Source organism: Saprolegnia diclina, assembly GCF_000281045.1.
Source record: "Saprolegnia diclina VS20 unplaced genomic scaffold supercont1.7, whole genome shotgun sequence".
In the NCBI taxonomy this organism is placed as follows: Eukaryota; Oomycota; class Saprolegniomycetes; order Saprolegniales; family Saprolegniaceae; genus Saprolegnia; species Saprolegnia diclina.
In genome coordinates this window covers 354255-365264 of record NW_008246074.1, presented here as the reverse complement: position 1 = coordinate 365264, position 11010 = coordinate 354255, and the positions used below count along the sequence as shown (strand labels likewise).

Sequence of the window (11010 nt, the reverse complement as noted above, 5' to 3'; positions counted from 1 at the left end):
CTGCAATTGCGCGGCTTTCCCGCTAGGCCAATCCGCTGGTATGCGATTTTACGTGTTTTGTGGGTATTTACCGGTAGCCATGTTGCGTAGTGACAGACGTAAAATCCACCATACGCTGGCTTTATGACGTGGCGGTTTCTCCTTTGATCTCGCGACCAATGCGACGCAACTTTGGCATTGCTTTCGAAAGATGCTTTTGGTGGTCGACGGCTCGAATCCAGTACGGCGGCGCCAAAATCGACCGAGTGCAAGACCTGCACACCGCAGGTTCAGCCACCGATGAAGTCACCCACTCAGCACGTTCTATTTACCGAAACTTCCATTTCTCGTGTGGCTCGATGTCACGGCATGGGATCTGCGATCCAGCACGTGTGTTCTCTTCTCCATGACAACTTGTAGTTCAAGCTGAAGTTCAACATGCATCGTGTCTACGAGCGGGTTTAGGTTTAGCTTTGTAAATGGTCGATCGAATTCAATTTTCCTTTTGCCTCTAAGCTCAAGTGTCCAATACTCGATCGCAATCGTAATGTGAAGGCGTTACTGGCGACGCTGACAGCTGTCCTGACTCAATGCTTCATTGACGTTTATACATATCATTTCTTATTTCATTTGTCAACCACGGCTGCATCGGGTGCCACCACGCAGTTGAGCTTACGGTCGATCCGAGCTCGATTTGTACTTGTCCTAGAAGCAGAGAAATATATTCGAACGTCCCATTCGATAGAGATCCCGTAGGATAGCGACGTCGTACCATGATGGGGCTTTCTTGGCTGTAGCCTCGTTCCTAGCACAAACATGATGTCGATCTCTGCGGTATCAACTCGATACACTGAAACATATCACGATACCTGGTGTAGATCGCGCTTGAACTCTTTTAAGTATTCTTCAAACGACCCGCGGTAGTTGGCCTGCGGCGTCTCAACGGGTGCCGACGCTTCGCGCGCGTTGCCGCCTGTGTACGGCTCGCGCGACGCAATCGCGCTCAGCGACATGCGAATTTCCTGCATTTTCCGGTCGAAATCTAAGCCAAAATGACAGTTTGCTCGTTTCGACAACGTATTAGCCAATGAAAGTGTACCTGCAAACATCGAGTTGCGTCCTTCGGGCGTTGTGACCGGTTGGGTAGGGCTCGCTGCAGATGCATCTACGCAGAGCGATGTACAAGCGCCCATTCGGGTAGGACCACGCTTACGCTGCTGGGCAAATGCAAGTGTTGGCTTGTACTCGGTCGGCTCTGTCTTCTCTCTTGTGGCAAACGACAGATTCTCGTGACGAGGACTGCTGTAGTGATCGCTCTTGGTCTCCTGGAAGCTGTAGCTTCGCTGCGACGGTGCTGGCACCGTCGCATAACGCGACGATGCGTCGACCTCATAACTCTTGGCTGGTGGGCGACTCGACCACTCAGAGTCCAACGCCGTGGGACTTCTGTCCAGCATCTCGCCTCCTCGTCCCGTGTTCTCGTCTTGGTGACGGTCCAAGAACGACCTGGCACTCATACATGTGGGCTGGAAGGTTTCTGGACTTTGGTACGCGCCAATGCTGGGACGAGCGTCGACGGGCTCGGAGCTTGGTGACCACGCACGGGCCGGAGCCGAAGCATAGTAAACCTCTGCTTTCGAGTATTTGGCTGCCTCAGGTGACGAGTGCGTGGCCTCGCGTGTCGCTTCTCGTCCAGCTACGTACGTCGACCAGCTCTCAGCTGACTTTGATTTCGATGGCGACTCTCGTAGCTCCGACGGCTCGTAGCGATCACCTTGCGACCTCGCCTCGAGTGCATACGCGAACTAGATGCGTCTATCAGGCATTGGAGCTACAGACGCGAGCCAAGAACCTCGCGGACGGAAGATGATGACGCAATCGAGTCATCTTGTGCAAATTGCGTGGCAACAGAGCAATAGTCACGGAAGTGATCGCGGGCCCGAGTCAGCGCGCGTGTCGCAGTCTCGACGCTCGTGGCTGCTGCTTCGGCCAGAATGCTGTCGTAGCGCTGCGGTTGCTACGGTAAAGTCAACTTCATAGATTCCATCACATGTGGTCAGAGTTACCGTGTCGCTATTGAAGAGCACTTGATGGGCCTGCTTCATCTCGTCAATGGCCCGGTATGCGTCTTGCATTAGCCGATGCACCACGTGGTCTATGCCCACGCATGAGCCGCCGAGGAATATGCAGCAGTGTACCAGCCGCGGCAACCTCGGACACACTCGACGGCTGGATCGTTGCGATGTACGATGCGTTCTGGTCGCTCATGGACGATGCGGTCATGGGCGAAGGTGGCACGTAGCTCGGTGCGCGATGCAAAGACGCTTCGTGGAAGCTCAGCGATGCAGACGTCATAGGTGGTGACAGCTCTCGCGGGCGCGTGGAAGCCTCGCCCATGTACTTGGCCGTGAGCTCCTCCACGAGCGTTGCTCGCGACTAGAATTGCATTGATAGTGCTCTTGGTGACACGAAGGATACCTTGGGCAAGAAGGTTGCTGCCTCGTCGTAGCTTCTCGCACTGGTTCGCGTGGTCATGCGCGGCGACGCCTTCTCTTCGGACGGCGCGGCCTCATTCTCAGAAAAGCTTCGGGGCACGATGCGCTTGCGGGCGAGGCCGGCGAACGGCTCCGCAGTCGGCGCAATGCGTGGCGCCGGCGCCGGCGGTAGCGCCACGACAGCTGCCGGTCGCTCTTCTGCCACGTCTTTGTCGACCCAGTCCATGCTGCGCGGTGCGGGGCGGGGCGGGCGCGCCTCCATACTTGTCGATATCTGACTGCTTGCGCCTTTTCGCGCGAGTTCGATCTTCTATCTCCGGATACGCAGTATCCGGTCTTCGCATAAATAGTGTATGTTCTAGTCACGCGCAATGCCAAATGCATTCATTCATCCCATACTCTCGCACGCGCGATACAGTCGGTACCATAGCCTCTCTTCTTTTCTACACGGTCCATGGCTAGTGCACGGTGCAGCTTTCAACCCTTGAAATACTAGCAACTGCCTATAGCCTATCGCCGCTCGACAAAAAGAACACTATTGGACACTTCAAATACACGGAAATAGTATGCACTGGTTGGACCTCGTTACAAGCACTATGTGCTATTAGCAAGGTCATCTCGGAAACGATTGGTTGGCTTGGTTATGATGACGCAGTAGATTGAACTAACTAAAAGCCCAAGTAGCATGCGCCAGCTCAAGTTCCATGAGAAGAAGCTCCTGAAGAAGGTCGACCTGCTCGACTGGCGCAGCGAGAACAACATCCATGAGATCAAGGTCATCCGCCGCTACCGCCTGCCCGACCGCGAGCAGTACCACAAGTACAACAAGGTCGTCGGCGAGATCGGCCGGCTCGTCGCGCGCCTCAAGAAGCGCCCGGCCAACGACCCGTTCCGTATCAAGACCACGGAAGCGCTGCTCGAGAAGCTCTATCAGATGGGCCTCATCAACGGTACCAAGAGCCTCCTCAAGGCCGAAGAGCTCAACGTCTCGGCCATGTGCCGGCGGCGCCTGCCCGTCGTCATGGTGCGTCTCAAGATGTCGGAAAACATCAAGGAAGCGACGACGTTTGTCGAGCAAGGCCACGTGCGCGTCGGGCCCACGACGGTGACGGACCCGGCCTTTATGGTCACGCGGTCGTTCGAGGACTTTGTCACGTGGGTCGACAGCTCCAAGATCAAGCGCACGATCCTCAAGTACAACGACAAGCTCGACGACTACGACCTTCTCGGCAATTAATAGAAGTCTCTCGATACTCTACTATACTAAATCCACATTGTATTCATTCTCTTCATCGATCGTCTGCGCTTCGTCTGCGCCAGGGATATGACGACCTTGCTTCAGGCGACGGGTCCGGTGCGACCACCGCCAACCTGGTGTCTCTTGCCTCGTCGAGCCGTTCAGTCGTCGTTGATGCAGCTAGTTAGTCGAAAGGACCTATTCCAGGGCGCCGGTTCAAGCGAAACGACAAAAGATGGCGCCAACGACGTCGCCGACGCGTAAGGGCCGGCGCGGCAGCGCGACCGAGGACCTCGTCGCGTGGCACGGCATGAGCGTCAAGAACTTTACGGCCATGGTCGCCTCGGGCTTGCCGTCGTCGCTGCGTCGACGGGCGTTTTGGATGGACGTCATTTCGACCGAGCTCAAGACGCGCTCCAAAGCCAAGATGTCCCAGGTCAAACTCGATCACGCTTGCGGCAGCTTGAAGTATAGGTGGTAGGGCTTCATCTCGTTCGTGGCCTCGGCGTCGACGGGCGGACCGACAGCGGTGCCGACGCAAGCCATGGTGGCCCCTATGGCCATCAACCCGGACGCGTCCGTGCTCAGCGGCCGCCGACTTCGCCAAGAACGTCCGTCCACGCTACTTGACGACAAGCACATGGTCGAGCTCGTCTCGGAGCTCAAGGACTCCAAGTTCGTGCTCATTGACACCACGCTGGCGCCGTTTGTATGGACCGAATGGTGGGCGTTGGGTGTTGAAGTGCGCGCGTACTAGGTGCTTGCGATGAGCAGTATCCTTCTCCCCGAACTCCACGCGCGCTCCGACTTGATCAAAGTCCTCACCTTTATCCTGCACGTATGACGCTACATCGTCACCACACGTTTTTCCTATCTGTCCTGGGGTAGCGGGAGCAACTGCCGCACAACGACCGGTGCATTCTGCCGTACGGTGACACGACGCCGATCGTCTTTGACACGTTCGAGTCGGTCCTGCAGACGCTGGTAGCTTCTTCTCTCCTCGTTATGGAGCAATTTGAGCTGGCCAATAGAACGCCAAGGTGCACGCCAAGCTCGTGGGCTGGCGGCTCCCGCGCGTCGAATGCTTCACGACTCTACTGCTGCTCCCACTGAGTCCTTCGTTCCCCGCCCAGCTGCGGCTTCGGGTCATGGACCACATTTTGGTCAACGGCTGCGTCGGTCTGGTCTCGATCGTCATGGTTGTCGACTTCAACTATCGCAATCGGATCGTACTGAAACTTTCGCTTGTAGGCGTATTTGCACCGGCACACGGAGCGCATCGCGGCGTGTGTGACGTCTGATGACTTTCAAAGCCTCTGTGACGAGCCGACCGAGACGTGGCTACCATTGGCGCAGGTACATACCCATATGTTTGTTCGAGAATGACAATATTGTCTTTTATCTGTAGACCGATGAGTTTTGGAAGGAATGCGCCGACTCGCACAAATCGCACTTTCTGCACTTGTACGCGCAACACGCGATCCAGATGCGGGCCAAGCACATGACGTTCCGAAGCGACAGCAGCGCGGCCAAGTACTTGCACGAGGTTGGTTCCTTCTTTGAGCTCAAAACGAACCACGAGGCTAGCAACGCCCGTCGCTTCAGTTTGCGTTTCGACATTACGACTGGGTCGGCTTCAACGTCGACCACACGCTCGCCGAGTTCAAGACCGAGCATGTGCTCAAGACGTCGTTTGAGCGCGCGTACACCAAAATCCAAGCCGTACCGCGTGCTAAATTCTTCCTTATATTTGCAATACTATGGTGGTGTAGGCTTTTCTCAATCTCAAAACCAATGGCGCTCCCGGCTGGCAGCCGCACCTGGCCCATCGTGGACTCGCCATCGACACGGTGCGGGGCAACTTTTTGTTTTTCGGCAGCAACGGCGACATCCTCAGTGGGTACCACGGGTCGCGGGAGATTCCGATGCACCAGCTGAATTGGCAGTACCCGCTCCCACGCCGCACCGAGACGGACTGGATGATCATTCACACCGTGCCCGAGATGATCTTTCCTCAGCTGTTTGCTTGGCTCATTGACATTTACGAGCATGGCGCGGTAGACGGACCATCGTCTCGGATGGAATACCTAACAACGAGGACGCTAGATTACCGACGAAGAAATCGGGTATGTGCGTCCCCAAGACGAAGTGCTCCACGAAATGGAGTTTATTTTACCACGGGTACGATGCGTCATTATCTAGTTCTGCGACTGCATTTTCAAAATGTTTTGTATATTCTAGTCGGCCTACAGTGTTTTGAGCGCGATTGCATTTGACGCAGCGACGGCGTACTACGAAGCGGATTTTCTTGTGCGTCGACTCCCTCTTTTTCTCGCAATTGCACGGCGCATTCACAAAATATACTGTGGACGTAGCCGACACTGCTCGCAACACCCGAAGCGCTCTTGCGCTATAACGCCAACATTCGAACGACGCTCGAGCACATCAGTAGCAATGCCAAGAAACGCATGTTCCTTCTCACCAATAGTTCGTGGGAACATACCAACGCAGTAGGTGCTTCTTCTCATCGCACAATATGCGATTCAAGTTCTACTATCCCAAAACGATCCATAATTGGGTGTTTAGGTGCTGCAATATTCGATTGGAAAAGACTGGGTCCATTTCTTCGATATTATTGTGACCAAGAGCGTGCCGAGCGTCTTCTTTGACGCATTCAACACGCACCGCTTCATGGTTCGACGTCAACGACTGTCGTTTTGACTCCACTAACTAACTAAATCGGAATGTAGGAAGTGCCAATCTTGCACGGTGGCTCCAAGACGCTGCTCCCGCTGACGTCACCGATGCTCGAGCGCGGTCACGTCTACGCCGGCGGCAACATCACCGAGTTTATGCTCACCTTGGGCCCGGTACGACACTCTCCACGTTGTATAGATTATGATGGTCAGTAGAAGGCCAAAGTGTGCTATATTGGTGACCACCTCTTGCATGACATTGTGTTGCCGGCCGAGAACGTCATTGCGCCGTGGGCAACCGTCGCGATCATCGGCGAGTCCAGTTTGCTCTTTCGTTACTTGGACAAGGTGAGCATGATTTTGTATCCCAATGCAAAACGCAAAGATGGAGGTAGGGGCATGTGACAGCCGAACAAGTGCAACGTTTCATGTGGTCGGTCCTCTTTGGCACGCCCAAGCGCGTCGAAGCGCGCTGCCGGCCGACCGGTCCGTTCTTCTACTTGGACGTTGGCGGCGTGTACTCGCAGTGGGGCAAGAAGATCAACGACACAAGCATCCTCTGCGTCGACAGCATCAGCCGCTTGCACGAGCAGCACGACACCATGTCGGTCGACTTGCTCGTCCAAGCGCGCTTGAATCGGTACTTGGTGTGTAGCGAAATACGGTCTTATGGGAGTGTCGTAGCCGGCGGGACTCGGTTCGAACCCGCGCGAGCGCCACGACAACAACGACGATGGGACCGACAACGGCAACATCCACCAATACGACGCTCGAAAAGCTGGCCCACCTATGGCACCCGAACAAGGTGACGGGCCTCGCGTCACTCTCGACCAACCAACGCAGCGAGAACCCTGGCGCAACGGACCGTCGCCACTCGATGTACTCGTAGTTGCTGTCGCTTGTTCCGGCTCGTTGCAGAAGACGGAAATGGACTTGCAGCAGTGCATCTATATAGGCTTGGCAAATAGAGCCACCAGATCTAACTGACAAGTTCAGTGTCAAGTGGTGTCGGGCTTCCCTTCTCCGAGCTCCTCCTGGCCAACACCAACACATGTAGTTGCTGCATTCTAGTCGCAGCTGGAGTTGATACGAATATCGTTGTTTGGACCGTCACCAAGGTTGCACGTACAGCGTAGCGGCACGCCCGCCGCAACCCACATTGGCGCCGAAAGCTCATCATGGTCATGAGTGTCGACGAGCTGCATATCAAGTTGCGGGTCGTCTATTGCGCTTTACTTGGACTCTTTCTGGCTCTGCACTTGCTGGCGCATGTTCTTCCACATCGAGCCCGAGACTTGCGACGTCTCGCCCGACCCACCGCGCTCGCGGTTCAAGGCGGCGCGGTCGTGCACTTGCTGCCCGAGCTCTGTGTAGTATGGCAGGTACACGTGAATGAAGCCTACACGCCATGTGTCAAGAGACCGGACGAATGCGCGCCTCGCGTACCGATCGTGGCCGTCGTCAGGGTCAAGAAGCCCGCGACCGCGTACTTGCCGACGTTGTTCTTGGTCATGCTTGCGGGAATGGCCGCATTGACAGGTTTGTGCGCAATCTCAAAGGCCATTGGTGGAAAACAATTATATTTTTAACCAATGGTATCGCACATACGTGGCATCCACGAAGGCCCGCGAAGCCGCTTCGAGCAACCTGCGCGGTTTTATCATTGGAGAAGGCACTGCGGCGTGTCGCGGCTCGGGTGTTTCTGCAGCATTCCGTCAAGGGCCATCTTGGCGTGATCATGGACACGCGGGTCGTCGGGCAGTGAGCGCGCTGCCGTCTCGACGATTGCCATGCCGCCGGCGTCCAAGACCGCGTATTGCATTTCCTCTAGCGTCGTCACCATCAACGACAGGATCATCACGCACAAGCAAACCGTCCACGGCGCATATCGTAGCGAGAAGCCAGCAACCCGAGGATTGTACTGTCGGGTCGGTCGGAAAGCGCTTCATGGCAGCAATCGCCGTGTCAACGCCGCCTTTCGCCACCGTGTCGAGGACACCGCTTGAATTTTTACATAAGTTGGCAAGGGCCAAGCACCCCAGACCTTGCAGCGGTGGGTGTGCGGGGAAGCGCAGCATGGCCCCAAGGATGCTTCGCCGGCAGTCTTGAGTCGACGCGTGCGCCGGCAGCGCGCCCAAACCTACATCATCATAATCGTCGTGACGCGTGCTGCAATGTTGCTTCCAACTTGGGTTGCCGAGGAGCGAGAGACCCGCCAGTTGCGCCCGCTTGCTATTTGCGAGCATTCGCATCGCGTGCAGTACACACGGCAGCACCCGCTGGTCCGCATACAAGGCGCCGCTGTCCCCATGTGCTAAAAAGTGCACGACAGTGAAGAAGCTAGGTGATGATGTACGTACATGCTGAGGTGATGTAGGTGACCAACGCTTCCAGTGCATGTAGCTGGAGCTTGAGATTGGACAACTCGTCGACCATGGACGCAATGGTCGTCGTAATGTGGAGAGGAAGGGCAACGGGCGGCGTTGCGCTGGTGACATTTGCTGTCTCGTTGTCGTCATTGTTGGTCGTCGGTGACGTAATCGTCATCTCTTCGTCCGTCGCCTCGTCGGTCTCGTTGGGGTTCCAAAGCTCTCGCAATCGATCCAACCATGAAGGTGGGACGCTTCGAGGTGGCGGTGCTTGTGGTGCGCAGTATGGCACCACTGCAGGCTCATTTCTCGGAGACAAAAAGAGTTCGTCGTCCGCGTCGTCGTCACCGTCGTCGTCGCGGCTCCCATGGTCTAGCTCTGTCGGTGGCAGCAGCCGCGCGAGCTGAGCCATGGTTTCGTGCGGTCCACTCTACAAACGCAATGAATGCTACTCAATGGAGCCATGGCAAGATACTACGTGTTGGTCAATGTAGTTGCTGCACACGGAGAGGATCGCGCGAGCGTGGCACACAAACTGCAGCGTTGCAAGCAGTGCGGTCGATGCTCCCGCGGGCGGAAGGCACTCGACCGCGCGGCGAAGCGCTGCTTGATCGGTGGTCCCAAACGAAACGAGCTCATCGTCGATTGCTGGGTGGATCGAGGCTTCGAGGAGCGCAGCAAAAGCGACCTGCAGCGGCAGCAGCGGGTTGGCGTCGACGGACATGACAACTTTGGTTCGTTTCGGCTCAAAAACGCTCGTCGCAATTCTGGCCCAGGCAACGATGTGCGCTAGCGCACAGTGTGCACTCTACTATCGAGTCTAGCAACGTAGTACAAACTTGGTAAATTGGTAGTACAGTTGCTGTCATCAGATGCAATGACATTTTGCATATTGCCCGTCGGATGACACTCACGACAGCACAAAGATCATGGTGCACACATAGGCGACCACTTTTGCGCTAAAGGGTACTCTAGTTGTCCTCTTAGATCAGTAGATCGGAGAGCGGTACCCCAGCCTTATAAACCATGATGTACGTACGGTACAAGAGTCTCGTTTTGTTGAAGTGGTTCTCGTGACATTTTGCAAATTTCGCCGGAAGTCGCGCACTTGTATGCAGATGGGCTGTGAGATTGCTGGCAGCGTGACGATCGACGAGCAGCCGCGTCGCCCAGACACCACTGGGCGCCGTCGCCGACGCAAGAAGAAGCGCAACCCGCCGACCGAGCAGCCAAGAAGCAGCGACACGGTGGCGGACACCTCCGAGCGCCCGCCCGCGGGCAAGCAGTGCACGCCCAAAGGCCCGCACCGTTCGTCACGCCCGCCCAAGGCGAAAGGACTCGACGCGAAAGAACCGCTTCTATTCATCGATCAAGTCCGCGAACTTAAAGCCCGAGAGCCCAAAATCAAGCATCGTGACGTGCCGACGGACCCTGCGCTGCTCGAGATGCACCAGTACTGCAAGGTGCCCGTGCCTGCGCGCCTTGACAACTGGCGGCGCGCGACGCCGTATGAAGCCAAGATCCTCTCGTGTGTGCTCGACGGCTCGCTGCCCCTCGACTGCCCGCCAGAGTTTCTGTACCAAATCCTACAGCCCACGGCGCTCGCCCGCTTTTGGAAGCACATGCGCTACAACTACGGACACGTGCAGTTTGACGTGCCACAGGGCGCGAACCTGCAGCTATCGATGGGCACCGCGACGCTCTGCCGGCTCATTCGGCCAAAGCGCGCCAAAGATGCGGCCGCCGCGGACTTGTGTCGGGCGCTCCGAGACGATGTCCACACGGCGTGGGTCTCGGACGACGCTCGCCATGTCGTCTTGTCGTTCAACTCGAAGGCCAAGGCGAACCGATGGCGCGGCCAGACAGCACCGTTTCAAGGCGACTTGGTCACTTTGATGCACCACCGGCGCCCGCACGAGCCCGAGCACGAGTCCGAGGAGGTCAAGGTCGAGGTCAAGGTCGACACTGCGTCACCGTCGCCAAACGCGCCAACTGTCGTCGTGTCGACAAGAAGTGTTTCAACCCGAACGGACTGACAGCGTTGGGTAGAAGCGAGCTGTCGACCTCTATCGAGCACCAAGTAATCTGTGCTCGAAGAGCCCATGACCCCGCACGACGTACGCTGCCATGGCACCCGTCTGACATCGCGTTGTGTAAGCACTGCATCGAATGAGAATGTGGTCGTGTCTTTGTGTACAGACTGCATCGCTCGGCGATATCTTAGAGTAGCTCTG

General features: G+C 56.5%; 6 protein-coding genes across 6 annotated transcripts; 3 read left to right on the top strand and 3 right to left on the bottom strand.

Moving 5' to 3' along the window:
* Nucleotides 1-553: 553 nt before the first annotated feature.
* Nucleotides 554-2770, bottom strand: SDRG_03036 (hypothetical protein). The gene is made up of 9 exons (XM_008608653.1): nucleotides 2458-2770; nucleotides 2178-2415; nucleotides 2046-2134; nucleotides 1832-1996; nucleotides 1193-1784; nucleotides 1079-1144; nucleotides 849-1021; nucleotides 752-784; nucleotides 554-684 (listed from the first exon to the last, which is right to left on the bottom strand). The coding sequence occupies exons 1-9, from the start codon at nucleotides 2734-2736 to the stop codon at nucleotides 652-654; spliced, it is 1668 nt and encodes a 555-aa protein (XP_008606875.1). The 5' UTR covers nucleotides 2737-2770; the 3' UTR covers nucleotides 554-651.
* A 357-nt stretch (nucleotides 2771-3127) lies between these two features.
* SDRG_03035 (hypothetical protein) lies at nucleotides 3128-3766 on the top strand. Its single transcript, XM_008608652.1, has one exon. The coding sequence runs from the start codon at nucleotides 3160-3162 to the stop codon at nucleotides 3709-3711; it is 552 nt and encodes a 183-aa protein (XP_008606874.1). The 5' UTR covers nucleotides 3128-3159; the 3' UTR covers nucleotides 3712-3766.
* A 161-nt stretch (nucleotides 3767-3927) lies between these two features.
* On the top strand, nucleotides 3928-7435 carry SDRG_03034 (hypothetical protein). Its single transcript, XM_008608651.1, has 17 exons — nucleotides 3928-4147; nucleotides 4193-4420; nucleotides 4469-4549; nucleotides 4600-4695; nucleotides 4743-4910; nucleotides 4963-5067; nucleotides 5120-5257; nucleotides 5299-5433; nucleotides 5484-5768; nucleotides 5818-5892; nucleotides 5953-6021; nucleotides 6087-6221; nucleotides 6298-6405; nucleotides 6462-6581; nucleotides 6624-6755; nucleotides 6803-7047; nucleotides 7092-7435. The coding sequence occupies exons 1-17, from the start codon at nucleotides 3947-3949 to the stop codon at nucleotides 7294-7296; spliced, it is 2526 nt and encodes an 841-aa protein (XP_008606873.1). The 5' UTR covers nucleotides 3928-3946; the 3' UTR covers nucleotides 7297-7435.
* Nucleotides 7436-7485: 50 nt separating this feature from the next.
* Nucleotides 7486-7971, bottom strand: SDRG_03033 (hypothetical protein; the record flags this gene model as incomplete). Its single annotated transcript, XM_008608650.1, has 2 exons — nucleotides 7486-7806; nucleotides 7854-7971. 2 exons carry the CDS (start codon nucleotides 7969-7971, stop codon nucleotides 7640-7642), a joined length of 285 nt encoding a protein of 94 aa, XP_008606872.1. The 3' UTR covers nucleotides 7486-7639.
* A 96-nt stretch (nucleotides 7972-8067) lies between these two features.
* On the bottom strand, nucleotides 8068-9500 carry SDRG_03032 (hypothetical protein; the record flags this gene model as incomplete). Its single annotated transcript, XM_008608649.1, has 5 exons — nucleotides 8068-8234; nucleotides 8281-8547; nucleotides 8596-8721; nucleotides 8768-9206; nucleotides 9255-9500. The coding sequence occupies 5 exons, from the start codon at nucleotides 9498-9500 to the stop codon at nucleotides 8068-8070; spliced, it is 1245 nt and encodes a 414-aa protein (XP_008606871.1).
* Nucleotides 9501-9868: 368 nt separating this feature from the next.
* Nucleotides 9869-10974, top strand: SDRG_03031 (hypothetical protein). The gene has a single exon (XM_008608648.1). The coding sequence runs from the start codon at nucleotides 9889-9891 to the stop codon at nucleotides 10810-10812; it is 924 nt and encodes a 307-aa protein (XP_008606870.1). The 5' UTR covers nucleotides 9869-9888; the 3' UTR covers nucleotides 10813-10974.
* Nucleotides 10975-11010: the final 36 nt, after the last annotated feature.